Source organism: Suricata suricatta, chromosome 9 (assembly GCF_006229205.1).
Source record: "Suricata suricatta isolate VVHF042 chromosome 9, meerkat_22Aug2017_6uvM2_HiC, whole genome shotgun sequence".
NCBI lineage: Eukaryota > Metazoa > Chordata > Mammalia > Carnivora > Herpestidae > Suricata > Suricata suricatta.
Window position 1 is genome coordinate 26485881 of NC_043708.1, and position 19388 is coordinate 26505268.

Consider the following 19388-nt stretch of genomic DNA (forward strand, 5'->3'; position numbering starts at 1 on the left):
GGTGCTGAAGCGGCGGCGGCGGTGGCGGCAGGGACCCGGGGCCCGGAGCAGAGGCGCTCTTCTGGGAGCTTCCCCGCGGTCGCAAGGCGGGGGCGCCGTCGTTCACCGGCCCATGCTGGGCCCCCGAACCCCGCGGAGGAGGCGGGACCGTCCTCGGCGGGACAGGTAAGGGGCCGTCTGGGGGCGCAGCGGGAACCCAGAGCGAGGCACCAAGGCTGGATCCAGCTAGGGAGCGTAGTGGGACTCCTCTCAGGGATGGGGTTCTTCCTCCCTGCTGACTGCACCTTGCGCTCCGCAAGAGATCACTGCCAAGTCTATCCCTACCCCTCACCCTACAGGCTGGGGATGCTGGGAGGGGCCTGTGGGACTGGGGCCCAAGTAGGCACCTGGGCACTCTGACCCCACACCACTAGGCCTTACCCCCAGCCTGAGACCGCTCTTAAACACCCTGCCCACAAAGAACGGTAACGAGAGTATCCCAGACTCCTGTACCCCAGTCACCACTATGGTTTTGCTCATAAGGGAAATCTGAGCCAGCTTCACTAAGCATCCCTCTTTTCCCCAAGCCTGCTCATCAGGGTGACTGGAGTGGCTGTGGTCCTCCCCTTGCCCCATGCCTCAAGATTTCTTTGCCCGGTAATGGCCCTTGGGCAGAGGATGTGCCAGGCCCCTTAGGACTGATTAACCCATTTCTCCAGGGAAGGAAGGAGATACCAGGAAATATCTTCATTTTTTCCTGTGGCCCTCTTGACTCTAATGGTAGGAGGCTGGTTTTGGTGCATGAAGGCATAAAGTGGGGGTACCTGAGCCTTGTTTTCTATTATGTGCCCTAATGCTGGTCACCCTAGACAGAGCCTCCATTTGGAGTCTGCCCTCCTTCTGGCAAGAGTATGCTGAATGAGCTCATTCAGGCCTGCAAAGTGCTTCCAATTCTTCAGAGCAGAGTTGTCTGAGTGGCAGAATGTAGTGATCAAAATAAAACTGCGTAGAGGAAGATTAGCCTATCACTGTGGCTGACCACTGCTTTGTCCCTATTATTTCAACCCAGCACAAATTCCCCACCCCCACTGATAGAAAGAGCACTAGACTAGGAGTTTCTTGGCTGAGCAATGGCATTTATCAGCTTGAGGCCAGTTACCTGAAACTCTCTGAACCTCAGTTTCCTCATCCCTAAAGTGGGAATAAGATAGCTGTTGTGCCTACCTCAAGGAACTGCATTGGAACTCAATGAAACAATGTACCAGACTGAAGGCTTGTCATCTGTAGGTCATCATACCAGTGTGAGCTGCTGTCACTGTTTCCATCCACTAGCCGGTCTGGCTGGAAGTGGTCTGATCATTGTTACCCTTACCCCTTTTCTCCCAACCTTGTCATGGCTTCCTTTGTCTTTGGCCTCCCTGGGTCATAGAATCCGTGAAACCCAATTTATAAATCTTGAGGAGCCAAAAGGTTCCTTCCCCCCTTCTCTTTCATCATCACCTATAGAAGATAATATAGGGTGAGAGTCTGACTCACAGTTTTCGTTGTGTTTTTTTTTCTGCAAGAATCACAGATCTAAGGAAACAGCTACTTGAAGGCAAGGATTGTGTTGTTTTCATCTCTTTGCCTCCCTGCACACCTCCCCTCCCCCATAGCACCTGGAAGATAGTAAGGACTCAGTAATTGGGTGTAAAGTAAGAGAATGGAGTGTTAAAATATCTCAGAATAAAAGCATTTGATTGGAGTCGGGAGCCCCATATTTGGTCCCAGATCTGCCACTGACTCAGGCAGGTTCCTTCCCCTCTGTAGGCTTCAGTTTTCTTATCTGTAAAAGATTGGACTAGATAAGTTCTAACATTCCTGATGTTCTGGGAGGCTCTTTGATGGCCATCTTGAGACCACAAATCCCTCAGTTCTTGAACACAGCATACCAGCTTCATTAACTTGGGTTTAAGACTAAGTTAATGTCCTTTCAGCAGAGAACTGGATTTTATGAATGGAGTAGAAGGGAGCGATAAGATCCTGAAAAAGCCATTTCTATTTCTTATGTTTACTTAAGATCCCCCTCTCTTTATTTTCCTGGGAAAGCCATGAGTGTGTACAGAGTTGCAGAGCTGGGAGGGCCCCTGCCTCCGGGCCAAGGGTCCAGGAAAGCACCCCTCTCACAACATCCCTTGTGAGTAGCCAAGGGTCAGGGACCCAATTCTTAACCATCTCCTCCTAGGGACCCTGCCTGGCTGGATACTCTCTCCTAAGAAGACAGGAGGAGGCGACAGTCAGGAGAGATCCATTCCAGGGGAGAGTTGGTTTTTTTTATATAAAAACAAAATGAGCTTCTCTAACAATAATTTTCCTGAACTGTGGCAAGCCCAGCCAATGTTCAGAAAACCCTTAGCTAATTGGCACTGGTTAGAGCTGAGTAAGCCATGCCAGTGACCCCCCTGACTTACCCTTTAAGTGCCCAGCCAGTGTGGGGGATCAACCGCCACCCCCCACCCCATGTCAGCACTTTCTGGCTCCCAGCTGTTGGTGCAGCACTGGCAAAACTCAGCTCTCCAGAATTAATGGACAGCCACTAACCCTCATAACAAAGTAATGGCAACTGCACAGCGTAGCAGGCATAGAGAGGGGCCTTATTTTCTACAAGACTAGTCTAGGGGGTGTTGGGCTCCTGCTGGGACTAGAACAATGCACCACCCCTTCTGCGGCTGTTTTGGTGGCTACTCCACCCCTGGAGTTGTCAGAGTGCAGGGTATCTCTGGTCACCCAGGTAGACACATCTGGCTCCTCTCGCAACCAGGAAAAACTACCCACTGGCCCACCTGCCAACTCCCTGCTGGACTCCGACACTGACCCCCTTGGCAATGCCTCAAAAGGAAGAAGAGAGTCAGCCCTGGCACATGATTAGGTGATCCTGGTTATCACGGGTTGGGGTGAGGAGGGGAGGAATCTAAAGAAAAGGAATAGATAAATGTAACATGGTCATGAAGAAATAAAGTATGTGTGTGTGTGTGTGTGTGTGTGTGTGTGAGAGAGAGAGAGAGAGAGAGAGAGAGAGAGAGAGAGAGATTGAAACATTGAAATACACACCTGTAGGTCCTTTCTGCTGGGTGACACACATATGACAGAAGCAGAGAATAAAATATCTAGAGACATCTGCACATTATTAATTACCTTCAAGTTCAAAGGCCAATTCATCTGCGAATCCTAGAGGGACTTCCAGTCCCAAAGTACACTGCTCCAGGGAGAAAGTAGAAGAAACATCCCATTTCTCTAAACCTTTGCCATTTTCTAACCCCCTTTTCTTCTCAGGGGCTTGGTAGGCATCCTGCCTGGAGCAAGGTCCCCTCTGCTGCAAGGTGGTGGACAATAAAGATGAATCTCATCCCTAATCTCATCCCTGCTCTTTGTATTCAGTTTCTCTCGTCTCTTTTCTCCTCCTTTATTCTCTCCTCTCCCTCCTTCCTGCAGCTTCCACCAGCACCCACCACCCCTTCCTTCAAGCAAACCGAGCAGGGCGTGAGGACCTGATGCTCTGCCTCTCTCCGTTAGGTGTGTTATCTTCTGCCATTAGATGCACTATTTGCTTCTAAGTGGTTGGGAACAAGCTGCTTCAGTGAAGAGACAGATTGTTTCAGCAAGAATAAAGATTTGATTCCTGCCTGAAAATGGACTAATTTGAGTAGCGGTGCCACCGTCCCAATCCTCCCAGTAATTTTCACCTTTGTTAACCACAGACCCATCCCCAAGCCAATGGATTATGCTCTGAGGGGGAGACCAGTCCAGCCTATGGGAGCCCAGGGTGACAGTAGATAGAAAAGAAGGTATACTGATGTCCCCTGGAAATGCCTCCCCTGAGAGCCGAGAAGTGTCCCAGCCTTCCTATCTCTCTTTCCTGGGTTCCCTCCTTCACCCTCTCCTCTCCTCTGCTCTGCTCTTCTTCATAGCTCCATTGATAATTCTCAAGTCTCTCTCTAGCCCTGACCATGACCCAGGGATTCAACTGCATATATCTAATTGTCAGGTGGATTTTCTGCCCTAACATCCCAAGACCCAACTCAGCCACTTCTTCCCATCCTGCTCTTCCTTGTGTGTGTGTGTGTGTGTGTGTGTGTGTGTGTGTGCGCGCACACACACGCATGTGTATGTTTCATCATACCGGATTGGTACTTGGTGGGCCTTTTCAATATAAATATTCTTTTTTGTTTTTTCAGCTCATGAACCACTTCCTGTTTCTGTTCCTTTAATTGTTATTCCCTTTCAGTCTCTGTTGTGTCTTTCTGAAATTCCTATTAGATAGATGTTGAACCTCTGAGACTCCTCTCCATGTCTTTTATCTTTCTTTCACATGTTTCATCTTCTTGTCTTTTTGCTCTATGTCTTAGGAAATTTCATTAACTTGTTCTTTCACATTAAAAAGTTAGTCTTTACCTGTGTCCATTCTGTTATTCAGTTTTTCCATTAAATTTCTTAAAGTTGTATTTAAGTAATCTCTACACCCAACATGGGGGTTGAACTCACAACCCCAAGATCATGGTCACATGCTCTTCTGACTGAATCAGCCAGACACCACACTTTACTAAACTTTTGAAAATTTAGACAGTTATTTTCATTTTCCAAAACACTTTCATGTCCTTTGCTCCTTTTTCATAGCAGGTGCTCTCATTTTGTGGCTACAATGCCCTCTTTTTTTCTCCCAGAGGATATGAATTGAAAAAAATTTAGAGATCTCTTCTATAAGTTGAATGATTTTGATCTTATTGGGTCAATTATTCTATTTGTGTATTTAATCCTTTCCTTTTATTTTCATATAGTTGTTCTTCATTATCCTTTGGTGTTCATTCAGACTTACAAATAAAGGAAGGTATTGACTAGCATAGGCAAGTAGTATGGATTTCCTGTGAAGTTGGGTAAGTTTCTTTCTCTAACAGACCTCCCCCTTGAGTGAGACTTATTCTTACTTCTTATTCTGTTTGGGGCTGCAGGTGTCTCTGTACTGATTTCTTCACCAAGGAATTTCATTTGCTCTTTATCTTCCAGGAATTCCTCAGTATTTCTGTTCCACTGATAGCATTTTTTGTTGTTTTCCAATTTTGGTATGATTTCATTCTTTTAGAAATATATGCTTTATCACTTTAATAGAAACTTAAGAAGGAGAAGAGGCTGTCACTAGGGCTCAGGCTACCTTCTTTTTTATTTTCTTAATGTTTATTTATTTTTGAGAGAGAGACAGAGCTTGAGCAGAGGAGGGGCAGAGAGAGAGAGGAAGAGTCACAGAATCCAAAGCAGGCTCCAAGCTGTCAGCACAGAGTTGGATGTGGGGCTTGAACTCACGAGCCATGAGATCATAACCTGAGCCAAAGTTGGACACTCAACCGACTAAGCCACCCAGGCCCCCCTCAGACTACCTTTTTTTTTATGCTTTTTATTTATTTTTGAGAGACAGAGAGAGACAGTGTGATCAAGGGAGGGTCAGAGAGAGGGAGATACAGAATCTGAAGCAGGCTCCAGGCTCTGAGCTAGCAGTCAGCACAGAGCCCAACGTGGGGCTCGAACCCATGAACCGTGAGATCATGACCTGAGCCGAAGCTGGACACTTAACTGGCTGAGACACCCAGGCACCCCTCAGACTGCCTTCTTGAACCAGCAAATCTTTCCCCTGGATTTTCTGTCTCAGTTGGTGATATCACCTTCTACTTAGCTGACAAAACCAGAAGGCTGGGAGTCATTCTCGGCTCCTCCCTCTCCATCACTTCTAGTTAGCCACAAAGTTCCATTCACCCAGGCTCCCGATTCTCCCTTGGGTATGAATTTTCATCTTCATCCTTTTTGCCACAGATCAGGGTCAGGTTCTTATCCTCTCCTGCCTGCATTTTTATACGAGTCTCTTCATGGGACTCTTAGCCTCCACCCTCATTCACCTCAAATGCTTTCCATCCACTGCAGCCAGCCAGGGTGCTCTATAACCGGCTATGACCATGTTAATTTCTTGCTACCACTCTCATTGGCTCCCTGCTTCCCACAGAAGAACGCTTTTCTGCATGGCATTCAAGGTCTTCCCACCTCTCCTGCCTTATTCCATCAACACCAAATCACCCTGGCTTCCCCTCCATGCCACTACCTCTCACTTCTGTGCTGTTTCCTCAGCTGGAAATGCCCTCACCTGGATAACTCAGATTCTTCTTTTAGGATTCAATCAGGGGCACCTGGGTGGCTCAGTCAGTTAAACATCCATCTCTTGATTTCAGCTGAGGTCATGATCTCACAGTTCATGAGTTTGAGCCCCATGTCAGGCTCTGTGCCGACAGCGTGGAGGCTGCTTGGAATTCTCTCTCTCCCTCTCTCTGCCCCTCCCCTGCTCACTTGCTTGCTTGTGCGTGCTCTCTCTCTCAAAAAATAAATTTTTTAAAAGTTTCAATTCAGATGTCACATGCTCTAAAAGCCTCTTAATTTCTGCCGTTGCCTCCACTCCTGTCTCAGGATAGGAGTCCCTTATCAGTGCATCTCTAGCACTGTTGTTCAGCTCGCACAACTTACTCTATCTATTGTACTAAAATTTTGTATTTGCTAGTCTGTATCCCCCCTCAGAGCTGGGACCATTTCTTGTTTATTCTTGCATCCCAAGAACTGGTCTGAATAAACTGCTCAAGAAATTATGCAGATATGCTCCACCCACCCCAGATCCTGGAAAGTCCTTTCTTATGGGGGAGCTTTAACACACCTAGCTCACTCACTCACTGATTCATTCATTTGTTCCTGAGATCAACCATTTACTGAGTGCCTAGTATATGCCAGGCAAGGTGCTGCACGAATGAGGAAGATGAGGTCTCCACCCTCTTGAAGTTCACAATTTGGTGAGAGAGGAAGACGCTAATCAACAAATCACACATATAGAAAAGGAGACTGTGCTAAGCTCTTTGAGAGGAGGAATTGGAGCCTGGAGAGCCGATAAACAAGGAGCCTAAATCTAGACTGAGGATGTAGGGACATCTCTCTGAGGAAGGGACTTTTGAGCTGAGAGCTGAAGGATTCTGATGTGAGTAGAGACAATGCCCTGAGAAACACAGCTGTGAAGTGAAAGAGAGAGGAGACAGGAGCTGTAGGAGGGAAATGGCACCGAGGAAAGGCATTCCGGTTATCAGTCACTGCCTAACCACCACCAAAACTTAGTGGGTAAAACTAAAGACATTTTACTATACCTCATGACCTTGAGGATCAGAAACGCATGCAGGGTGATTACTCCACTCTGTGTGGCAGGGACAGAGGTCACGCAGTGGTACCCAGCTGACAGATGAGCTGATTTGAGGCATCCAAGATGGCTTCACTCATATGTCTGACATCTTGGCAAGACTGGAAGGCTTGGCCCAGCAGGTTCCATCCACCAAAGTGTCTATACACACGACCTCTCCAGCATGACAACCTCAAAGTAGTCCAGCTACAGACAGGGTGGCTCAGGGTTGGGAGAGGGAGTCTCTCAGTGAGCAAGGTAAGGAATGCATGGCCTTTTATAACCTTGTCTCTGAAGTCTCACAGCGTCACTTCTGCTGTGCTCTCTGGCTGAAGCAGTCACTCGGATTAGAAAGGAGAAACACAGACCACCCCCACCTCTCAAAGAGAGGCGTATCAAAGTATTTACAGCCAGGTTTTACAATCATCACAATTGATTTCTTTTTTAAGCAAGAAAGACTACAATATGTTTAAGTGCCATTAGGAAGGATCAGGAATGAGGAGCAGCTGAAGACAGAGGAGAAAGGATAATCAATTGTGTTAGTTCCCTGAGGAGGCAAACTGAAGCAAAGAAAGCCAAGTTCTCATTTTCCCTCCATTCTGATTCTGCTGGCCTCACCCTCCTCCCGAGCCCGGACCCCTGGCTTCCTCTCGCTACTGTCAGAGGCAGCAAGCCGCAGCCAAGACTCTAGTCCAGAGACCATCAAATCCAGCCTCAAGCCATCTGCAAACACCCACCATAGTCACTGCACTTCACGGTTTGCAGAATGGTTTACACATTATCTGACAAGAGGATGATCTAGCCTAATCATAAAGATTTCACCTTTCCCCCCAGATTTTAATCATTTACATTTAATCCTCTGCCTTACCAAGAAGATCTTGCTTTTATCTTTCAGTTTAGAAGCAATCGCCGTTGCTGCACCTGGAGATAGTGGCCAACAGCTGAACCTCCTCACAATGGCTCTATTTATATGAACCCAGACCTCAAGATTATCTTGGGAGCCACACCTGGACTGCCAAATCACCCCAGATCTCCTAATCTTTTCATAAAGTTCCCATTTCCCATTCCCTTCACTGATGCCTCCATTTTTAGCCTATTCAAGACCAAGTCCTTGGCACGATCACACCCACACTATTTATCATGACCCTCTGTGCACAGGCAGGCTCTGAAAGGCATAGTTAAGTGAGAGCCCAGGCTTTGGATTCAATTAAACTTGGGTCCAATCCCAGTCCCCATCACTGTTTAATCTTGGACAAGTTACTGACCTTTCTGAGCCTCAGTTTCTTTATCTGAAAAATGGGAGATAATAATAGCCAGCCCCACTGGTGGTTGTACAGTTTTGAGATGAAAAATATGAAACACCTAGTTCATCTAGGGCTGCAGTAAATCATAGCTATTATTTTTTTTTAGTTTACTTATTTATTTTGAGAGAGAGAGAGAGAGAGAGAGAGAATCCCAAGCAGGCTCAGTACTGTCAACTTGAACCCACAAACCGTGAGATCATGACCTGAGCCAAGCTTAACCAACTGAGCCACCCAGGTGCCCCAAACATCGCTGGTATTATTCCATAGTGTTCTGCTAAAGGTTGGTCCCATCCCAAGGATATGCTCGAACTACTGGGCACATATCACACTGTCCCTTTTGCCTTTTTTTAAGGGTTTACAGGGCATCTTCCCAAGCACTTCAGAGCCCACCAGTAGTGCATGTGACAAAACAAATCCAGCCCCCGCCCCTGCAGCCAACCTGAACCTGATGCTGTTTTTCCAGGGTGAGCTCTAGTCAGACAGACCTAGGTCAAATGGGGCTCTATCACTCTCCACCTGTGTGATCTCAGAGACCCCCCCCATTTAACCTCTCTGAGTGCATGTGAATAGGGAAGGGACAGAGGGAGAGGGAGAGAGAGAATCCCAAGCAGGCACTGTGCTATCAGCACAGAGCCTGAAGTGGGGCTGGAACTCATGAACTGTGAGATCATGCTCTGAGCCGAAACTGAAAGTTGAATATTTAACCAACAGAGCCACCCAGGTTCCCCTACTATTCTTATAGTGATTATTAGAGGAGCGGTTCTTAAAGTGTGGTCCCTGGACCTGCAGCATTGACACCACCCGGGAACTTGTTAGAGATGCAAATTCTCAGGCCCGTTTTCGAATCCTAAATGGTGAGGATGGAGCCCAGCAGCCAGGGTTAAGTCCTGCAGGTGATCTTAGTGCACACTAATAACCAGGAACCGATGCCCTGGGCAACTTCTGATTCTGGCTAGCAGGGAGGCTGCATGCAGATCACCTTAATCGAATTAGGTGGGAGCTGATTCAAAGCCAGGTTTCTGTGCCTATAAGGGCCAGTCTGTTTCTGGTTTGCTCCTGCTCCTTGGGGATACCCCCAAAAGAAGTTCCTGTTGAAAACCATGGGTGTTTCCTGGGGCCCCACCTTAACAGACCCTGAGCTCCTATATTCCTCTTCACCCCACCCCACCCCTGCCTCTGATACTGCTGGAAGACAAAAGGGGCGCCAAGGGGCAGACTCACCTGTCTGTGTTTCTCTTTCCTCTAGGATCTTGGCAACTTAACCCCTCAAGTTCTTGCTCCCTTGGTAATTCTTTGATGCCTTTTGATGCCTTCATATCTTTCCCTGGTTTTTCTAACTGTTCTTGCCAGTTTGGTGTGACATAGGTTAGTCTGCCACTTCCTTCCGAGTAGAGGAAGCCCCTATTCCACTGTGACCCTCCCACTAGAAATGATAGGATCAGATGGGCATTTAGAGCAGTTTAGTTCCTGGCACATGGTAAAAAGCTCAATAAATGTTAAGTTATTGTTTTTCCTCTCCTAATAGAATCTCAGGGTCGTATTGAGCTGAGCTATTAAAAATCAACCCCTTCTACCCTCCCATATATTTTATAAATAGGAAACTGATGTTATACCATGTGATTGGACTCCAGAACAATCAGACTCTAGTGGGAAGCTGTAACTGGACCCCAGTGGATTCCTGTATGGTGTCCTGTCCTTCGTCTAGAGGTGGCAGTGTGCTCTCTGTCTCTAAATCAGGGAGTGGAAAGCAGTTAGGGCCCAACTCAGTCCTCAGCTCAAAAGGAAAGAAACCAGGGCCTGGGGCCTCCCAGGTCCACCTCTCCCTCTCCTTTTGTGGGGCCCAGACCTCCTCCCCGACTGTACAATCTAGAGCAATCTCCTTAGCTTCAGAAGTGCAGACATCTCAGGGCTCCTGTGTGGCTTAGTCAGTTAAGTGTCTGTCTTCAGCTCAGGTCATGATCTCGCAGTCCATGAGTTCAAGCCCTGCCTCGGGCTCTGTGCTGACAGCTCAGAGCTCAGGGCCTGCTTCAGATTCTGTGTCTCCCTCTTTTGCTGCCCCTCCCCTGCTTGTGTGCTCACGCTCTCTCTCTCTCAAAAATAAATAAACATTTAAAAAGAATAAAAAATAATAATTGCAGACATCTCATGTCTTCCCTCTGGAGCAGGGTGCACACATTGCACGTGTGTGCACACATCACACACACAGGCAGAGGCGTGCTCATCAGCAAGTAAGCAGGCACACAGTACCACATGTGCAGCAGGCACACACAGCCCAGATGAGATCAGGCAGAAGTAGAGATGAAAATTACTCTGCTTTGAATACTGATCCTTTACTCCAAGGAACAGGGAGATGTAGCCCTCAGCAACCGGCCAAAATGTAAGGAGAGGCTAAGGGTAGAGGAGCCTGGGCCTGGGGACCTGCCACCCCCTCCTTCTGGCCAGGACTCAGTGCTGGGCCCCCGGGGTCAGCTTAGCAGACTCCTGTGTGGCCCTAGCAGGTTTTGGGGTGAACGTGACCTGCTAGAGAACAGTGACCTTGGCTGGACTGTGAGTAGGTGCTGTAGCCTATAACCTCATTGCTTTATGGAAGCGGAGGGATGTGTCTGTCTGTCTGTGTTAGGGTAGGCTTGGATGCTGTGCTCAGCCTTCAAACCCAGAAGGAACCCCAAAACCTGGAAAGCCTTAAAACGAATTTTAGATAATTCGGCTCAGAACTCTATGCACTTAATTTTTTTTTCTGATTTAAAAGAAGTACATGCTCAATGTAAAAAATAAATGTGGGAAGCAGAAAAAACATGGTGTAAAAAGGAAAATGAAAAGCACCTGTGCTCCGCTCCCACCCCTGGAGATAATCATTGTTGACATCTGGGCCGAGTTAAGATTACATGAACATACCATTTTCTTTTCTTCCCTCTCACTGAATCTGCAGTGAGCATTTTCTCATGTCATTCCTCTTTGTAAATCTGTTCGAAGGCCTTGTACCACTGGATTGTCGTCCCATAATTTATTTAATTTGTTCCCGATTCTTGGACATTCAGGTGGCTTTCAGTGTGTCCCTATTGTGGAAATCCAGGATCATACATCTTTGTACTTGAAACCGAGAAGCCCCTGCCCAAAGGCATAATCAGTGTGGTAGAGGGGAGTGTAATCCAGAAAAGGCTTCGTGGCTTGGGTTTCAGTAGCTCGGGTGGGTATACTCTGACCAAGAAAGGATGGCTGGCAAGAGCAGGGGGATGAGCTGGGACCCAGGTGTCCCTGCCTGCCCTGGACAGGTGCTCCACCAGTGCACCTACAGTCTCCAGAGCTCTGGGGCCTGATTTCTGGCCACAAGTATCCTTCCTTTCCTTCTGGGGGATCGGACAGGTGATTGCCAAGGCCTCCTATGCTTCCTCCTTCAGGCCATAGGACAGGGTGACTTTAATGTATTATCTCTAAGGACCCTGGGGCTGGTCCTCCCCATACAGCCTGCCAAAAGGCCCCCACATACCTCTGCCTATGCAGATGGCAGTAGGGATCCTTGAGGCTGTAAGCAGAGGGGGCATTAATTAAGACCAGCCAGAGGAGAGGCCGGGACCTTTGGAAGCCATGTCCTAGAATCCCATACAGTGGGCAAGATAGAGGGCAGAGCCAGGCTGTGGCAGCCCAGGGGGAGTTGGGAAGCCAGGGGATGATGCTATGGCTCCAATGTGCATCTGACAAGGAGATGCCTTGACTTCACTTTGCTTCCTTCAATGTGCTCGAGGGTCCATGATAGCGAAGGTGGCACCTCATTGGGTTCTGAGCCTGCTCATCTATCCCTGAGTCTTGACCGGGACAGGGAGTTAGGGAGTTGACTTCTGCAGGGCTCCTTGAGGCTATGGGCTCATGGAGTGCTAGTACCACCATCAGTGACCATTTAATCCAGCCCCTCTTATTACAGATAGGTAAACCGAGGTGCCAGATCCATAAGCTAATGGGGGCGAGACAGGAATGGAATCCCAGTGTACCTGACTCCCAAACCCATGAACCTTATGCTCATGTGTCCTTCAATTGTACATCTGCAGGTCACATCTGCTGGTGTGGGGGAGGCTCTGGCAAGCACTCGAAAACTGCCCTCCAGGGTCAGAAGAGACCAGTCCTGCTGGGAATCTGCCCAGAGGAGCCCAGGCACAAGCCTGATCCAGCAAGGCTTGGGTACTCTGAGCTCCCCACCTACAGGAAGGAACGTGTCCACATATTATAGTCCCAGGGGTTCCCTGCATTTTGATCCATAAAGAGGAAAGAAGAGGGAGAAGTAGTGAGACCCTGGCATTTATGAGCTCCACCCCTCCCAAGAACTGATGTCCTATCTCTGCATGCGGAGACACTTCTTCCTCAGCTGGGTGACAGCCCAAGTGGAACTTGTAACTGGTTAATGTGCCAACAGAGCCCCCAGGTGCAGGGCAGCCCGGCACCATCCATGCCCTCCCTGGGTGAAGAGTTGGACACTTGGGCCACACGCCCTTCTTTGGGTCCTTCCAGGATTCTGTTAGACATTCTTGGAGCCCCAGCCCCAGCAGTCACACTTCTCCAGGCTCAGAGCCTCTGAGATATGGCCAGGGCAGACTTCTCTTGCTCCTTTGTCTCCAGGCAAGCAATAGCCCTCACTCCTCCCTCATAACAGGCCAGTCAAGAGACCCTGGAGCCCCATGGACCCACCCTCAATGCCCTCTCCTAATCCTGCCTGGACCTCCCCCACCTCTCACTCTGTCCCATTCCCCATTATTCCTTGAGCCATGCTCTGTCTTCAGGTTTCCCAAAAACCAACTTTCTAGAATCCAACCACTCTCTTGGGGAAAAAAAAGAAATGGCCAGGCTCTGGCTGTACATTCTTTTTTTATTTTAATTTTTTTAATATTTATTCATTTTTGAGAGAGAGAGAAACAGAGTCAGAGCAGGGGAGGGGCAGAGAGGGTGGAAGACACAGAATCCGAAGCAGGCTCCAGGCTCTGAGCTGTCAACACAGAGCCCGATGCGGGGCTTAAACCCCCAAACCATGCAATCACGACCTGAGCCAAAGTCGGACAATTCAACCGACTGAGCCACCCAGGCACCCCATGGCTGTGGATTCTTGATGGGAGGTGGGAGTGGGGAGGCAGGCCTAGACAAAACGATCCCTGGGGGCATAAATCCCTCCCCACAATTTTCCCTTTACCATCAGGCCAGAAATGACCCTGGGTGGCACGGAAGCCCCTCCCCCTTATCATGTACAGTGGCACGTCAGCCACCTCTTTGGATCCCCAGAACAACCTTGTAGGTTGGGCAGGAATTATCATCTGCACTTTACAGATGAGGAAACCCAGAAGGGCATGATTATTGGCCCAAAGTATCAAGGCCAGGACTGACTCTCTGATATTCAGATTATAAATCCAGGGCAAGACACCTGTCACCCTTCAACATCTTGCTGGGGCTGGGAGGGAGAGTAGGGTCCCTCAGGGCACCTGACCCCTCCCTTCTCCATACCCCATTTCTACCTGCCACACCCCAGCTTGTGTGCAGGCTTTGCTGTACACACATTTATAAGCTGCCTTTCCCTCCTTCAGCCAGCTCTGAGCACCGACCGTGTGCCCTTCCCAGGTGCTCAGGGCCGGCTGAGGGAGGAAGAAGTAGTCCTAGAGGGTGTCTACACTCTAGCCCTTGCATGTATCTACACTTCCAGCTGGGATGTGCAAGTCCAGACTTTAGTGCCCTGGAAGCCCTGCCTGAGATCCCTCAGACTTCCCAAAGCTACAACTTACCTTAGAGCGGAGATTAGTCTAAGGAGCATCCTTCTAAGACCACAACTGGGAAGAAGCATTCTCCCCTGCAAAGAATCAACAGCAGTTTGTATGTGGCCTGTGCTGAGCTCTGAGCTAAGCATAGTCCCATCCAACCCTAGAACAAATCTTTCTCAACCCAGTATCCCACCTGCCACCAAGTCCTGTCAATGTCTCCCAAGGCTCCTCCCCTTTTCTGTATCTCCTTACCATTGAGTCCCAGCTGTCCTCAGCTTACCTGAAGCCATGGCAAAGCCTCCTATCAGTGTCACAATCAGCCCGGCCCTCTCCAAGCCACTCCCCACACAGCCCTGGACCCTAACCTATCCTATCACTCCTGCCAAAACCCCTGAAGCCCTCTTAGGCCTAAACAGGGCTGCCTGGTCTTGCCACACTCCCTGTATCACCCCTCCCTCTCTACCCTGAGAGGCACCAGCCTTCTACCAGTCTCTCAGAGTGAACGTCTTTTATCCAGGCCTCTGCATGAAATGTGTTCCCCTCCCCTTGCCTTGCTAACTGGTCCTCTTCCTTCAAATCTCAGCTCCCCAAGCCTTCCCTGTCCCTTTGTGTCCATTCTGTGCCTTACATGTTCTTATGCCCCTTGCTGTCCTTCTCATTCAGGGCTTGTGTCTTCTCTGCCACCGTGAGCTCCGTGAAGACAGTGCATCTTCCTCCCTGTCTCTGCTCACCTTTCTCACCTCCGTGTCCCCAGTATCTGTACAGTGCCTGGCGGGGAGCTGATGCTCAACCGATATGTGCTGACAGGATAAATGAATGAACCAACTCTATGAGGTAAGTACTGTGGCTATGCCCAATTTGTAGACTATGAAAAGGACACTCTGAGAAGCTAAGTGGCCAGCTCAAGGTCCCACAGCTGGCCGGTGGCAAAGGCAGGGTCTGAAGGCCTGAGTTCTTAAACATTTCCAGTCCTGCATCCAGCACCCTGGACTCAGCTTCTGTCTGTCTGTCTTGCTCGCCCATCAGGCTCTCTGAGGACAGCTCAGCTGGCCCAGGCTCCCCTCCCTGGAGCTGCCCCCAGAACCATGGAGAGTCTGAGTGAACTGCAGAACCCTCTGCTGCCTCGGAGCCCCACCCCTCTCCATGGCCCCTACCCCTACCCTGAGGCTTCGCCCAGCTGGTCATGCCAGGAGAAACTCTACTCCTACCTCCTGGGTGGTGCTGGCTCTGCTCGCACCCACCAGCTCCTGGACCCAGGATCCCTGCAGCTGGCTGTGGAGGCCTGGTACAGGCCTACCTGCCTCCTGGGGAGGGACAAGGTCAAGGAACCCAAGGCAAACAGCTGTGAGACCAGCTTCACAGAGAACAGGGAGCCCCAGGCTGGGCCCACAGAGCGGTCCACAGAACCTGGCCAAGGAGAAGAGGATGTCACCATCCAGACTGTGTCCTACGGGGTTCAAGAGGAGCTGCAGGGCCAGGAGAATGACCATGAAGAAGAAGAGGTGAGTGCATATGTTTAAAATGCAGATTCCCAGGCGAACCGCTAGGTGTTGAGGTTCAGTGGGCCTGGCTTGGGCCTAAGAATCTATGTTACGGGGCGCCTGGGTGGCTCAGTTGGTTAAGCCTCTGGCTTCAGCTCAGGTCAGATCTCACGTTCATGGGTTCGAGTCGCACGTCAGACTCTGTTGACAGCTAGCTCAGGGCCTGGAGCCTGCTTCCGGTTCTGTGTCTCCTTCTCTCTCTGCCCCTCCCCCTCTCATGCTCTGCCTCTCTCTGTATCAAAAATAAATAAAACATTAAAAAAAAAAGAATCTATGTTACCAAAGAAAAGGTACTTCGAGCACAGATGCTGACCATACTTTGAGAAACACATACTTGGGTTGATGACTTAATTTTTTTAGGTTTATTTACATATTTTGAGAGTCAGAAAGAGAGAAAGCATGAATAGGGGAGGAGCAGAGGGAGAAAAAGAGAGAACCCCAAGCAGGCTCCACACTGTTAATGCAGAACCTGACATGGGGCCCAAACTCATGAACCACAAGATGGTGACCTGAGCTGAAGTCAGGCACTTAATCGACTAAGCCACCCAGGTGCTCCAATGACTTAATTTTGTAATAGCATTTATTGTTCTTGTTTTCTTAATTGAGTTAATTTAATAACATAGATAAATAATTTAAAAACATAGAAAACCACTGAAAGAGAACATTATTATTTAATAGATGATGTTCTAGTCTTTTTTTATTCAATGTTTTTCTCTTACCCTACTCCCCCAAAAAGATGTTGCTGTACATAGTTTTATAACCAGATTTTTCTAAGCAATGTATCTCAGTATCATTCCATGTAATTTAATATTTGTCTACAAGTGATTTTTAAGTGTTTCGTGGTATCCCATTGTATGTTCTTTCATCACATATTAACTCAATCTCCTGGTCACTGGGCATTGAGACTCTCTCTCTTTTTTCACAATTGCTACCCGATGATATACATGCCTGTACACTGATACTTGTATTCTTTCTTTATGTGCTTGTGCTAATTCCAAAGGAGAGCATCAGTGGGCCACAGTTAAGGCTTTGGGTAGACAGGGCCAAGCCCAACATACACTCCCACACAAAGCAGGTGACACCCTGTGGCCCCACATCATGACCACTGGTGATCCTGGGCCTGGTCTCAAAAGCCCACTCGTGTTTTGCAGAGTGATGTGACCTCGACAGACAGTGAAAGTGAAGACAACTTTGTGGCGCTGCCCCCCAGGGACCACCTGGGCCTTACTATCTTCTCCATGCTCTGCTGTTTCTGGCCCCTGGGCATCGCTGCCTTCTACTTCTCCCAGGGGGTAAGAGCATGTGGGGCACAGGGCATCTTCTCCTGCCCCTTCCCTCCACTAGAGGGCGTGACCCTCCATGTGCAGGACTGGGTTGGAGCCAGGAGAGCTGGGGCTGCATTCCCAGTTGTGGGAACATCCCCTTTCACCAGCACCTCTCTCTCCCTAGACCAGCAAGGCCAACTCCAAGGGAGACTTCCGCCTGGCCAGCACCACCTCCCGCAGGGCCCTCTTCCTGGCCACACTCTCCATCGCCGTGGGCGCCGGTCTCTATGTGGCTGTGGTGGTGGCTCTGGCAGCTTACATGTCCCAGAATGGCCATGGCTAGTGGTGAGCAGAGCCTGGCACCCTGGCTCCCCTCTCCGCCAGAGGAGGCAGTGAGGCTTAGGGTTGCACACTCTCTGGAGAGCCCTGGTCCCTGAAGATAACCCACAATTCTGGCTTGTTGTGGCAACGCCTCCCAGACTGCATCCTACAGGGCTCCACTATCACTTATTCTTGTCCACAGCCCCCAGCCCCAGAGCAGAGCCAGGGCTACCACCCTCTTGCCAAGGCTATGTCAGAAAGCAAGAGAGAATAGAGCTGCCCACCAAGCCATCTAGGCAGGACCTACCTCTGGCTTGAGACTGGCTGGGAGCTCAGCCTATTCTGCCCCTCGCATCCCCCCCCCGCCCCCCACCTACACACCAAGGGTTGCCTGCCCTGCCAGCAGCCCACTTCCCAATCTTCCAGCCTCTCCACAGAGATGTTACTGGGAGATAAAAGGACACCTGGGGGTAGGAGATCTGACCCAGTTCTTTGGGCTAATTGGAGTCTCCGCTTTAGGGACAACCTGAGCTTCTCCACTCTCTGGCCCCATGAGGCCAAGACCCCCAGCCAGCCAGGAAGGAGATACACAGGGACACAGGGGCCCCTTGCTCTTTCTGGCTCTCTGCTGCGGACTTGTAAGACACTGTAGATTCTAGATAGAAAAGAAGAGCTCCAGGCATGTAAGCTCTGCACCCAAGACAGGTTCTTAGAGCCTCCTTGTGCAGGAATAAAAGACAGATGTGATGACAGTGGTCCTCAAATATTGCCAAACAACTTAGGCCTCCCTGCTCCACCCCTGGTCCCCACCCCCATCATCCTTTTCTGGGCTCCTCCTGGGAAGCCCTGAGCTAATACAATCCCAGAGAGTGTCATTAGCCCACCAGCCACTGAGCATAGGGCCCTAGATCCAGCCCTGTGGAAAAGCAGCAAGGAGAGACCCTGGAGAGTCAAGTGTAAATGAGGGGAGGGACACAGGACTAGCATGGCTGTTGAACACCACAGCCCAGCTGTGTTCAGAAGGGTTCCTGGAGAATTTGTCCCTTGAGCAAGGTCTAGAGGGATGTGGAGAATTCATCTAGAAGATTTATTTCCCCATAACCCTTAGTATTTCTGAATAGGAACATGGCAGGAGTATCCCAAGTTATTTGGATTATGCATAGAGCATCTGGGCTGGAGCCAAACTACAGCCATTTCTGAGGTCTTCACCAACTCGGAGAAGAAAATTAGGCAGCAGGTCTCTCAAAGACCAGTGATGTTGTCCCACCTCTGAATGCTGGGGGTCAGCTGTCTTCACTGACATCCCTCACCAGAGGTGCTCCCAACACCTCCAGCCACTGGGAACATCCAGAATTTCAGAGGCATCCAGGCAGCCAGGAGGGCGGTTCCTTGGGAGGGCAGGCCTGTCTGGCCTCAAGCAAAGGACCTAACTGTGCAGGATCTGGGGACTTGGTCATTCCCAGGCTGCACCCAGAGCCCAGGGCTGTGGATCGACCACTGACCCATCTTGTCCCACCATCGTCCCCAACCTGGCATTGTCCCCACCCTCCACTCCCTGCATCCCCTGAAGTCCCACAGGCCCAGGATCAGTGGTTTTAATATCCCACGATTGTATATATTTATCCTTGCAATAAACATTTCTGTAACACTGGTGTCCTCTGGGCCTCTTAGTGTCCTCACCTGCCTCCACCTTGCCTGCAGCCCACTGTCCTCCGGGACTGGCCTCTAGTCACATGTCTGCTGCTCTGGGCCCCCCAGGAGTCTTCTCAAGAAGGTCTTAGGAGGAAGGGTGGCCAGAGTGCCCACCACCCCACAACTGCTCTGCTCAGAGTAGCCTGGATATACAGCGATGGTGTGCATTTGACTCCATACAGGACAAGACAAGGTCCGTGCCTGAAGAAAAATCCCTTCTAGGCTCAAGAGCTTGCAGGTCCGGAAGAAGGGTGATTGAGGCTCCTTGGAGCTGCCTGTAGCTATCAAGGGGGGGACACGAGGACTGGGGGGGCGCCAAGGAGCCC

General features: G+C 49.7%; 1 protein-coding gene across 3 annotated transcripts; it reads left to right on the forward strand.

Annotated features, from left to right (window-relative positions):
* Nucleotides 1-6: 6 nt before the first annotated feature.
* On the forward strand, nucleotides 7-19018 carry SYNDIG1L (synapse differentiation inducing 1 like). Of its 3 annotated transcripts, XM_029951478.1 has the most exons (6): nucleotides 7-165; nucleotides 9758-9796; nucleotides 14907-15077; nucleotides 15270-15745; nucleotides 16936-17076; nucleotides 17234-19018. In XM_029951478.1, exons 4-6 carry the CDS (start codon nucleotides 15329-15331, stop codon nucleotides 17390-17392), a joined length of 717 nt encoding a protein of 238 aa, XP_029807338.1. In that variant the 5' UTR covers nucleotides 7-165; nucleotides 9758-9796; nucleotides 14907-15077; nucleotides 15270-15328; the 3' UTR covers nucleotides 17393-19018. The 3 variants fall into 3 exon arrangements, with proteins under 3 accessions (XP_029807338.1, XP_029807336.1, XP_029807337.1); XM_029951476.1 differs by lacking the exon at nucleotides 9758-9796; XM_029951477.1 differs by lacking the exons at nucleotides 7-165; nucleotides 9758-9796 and adding an exon at nucleotides 12611-12684.
* The last annotated feature ends 370 nt before the right edge of the window (nucleotides 19019-19388 follow it).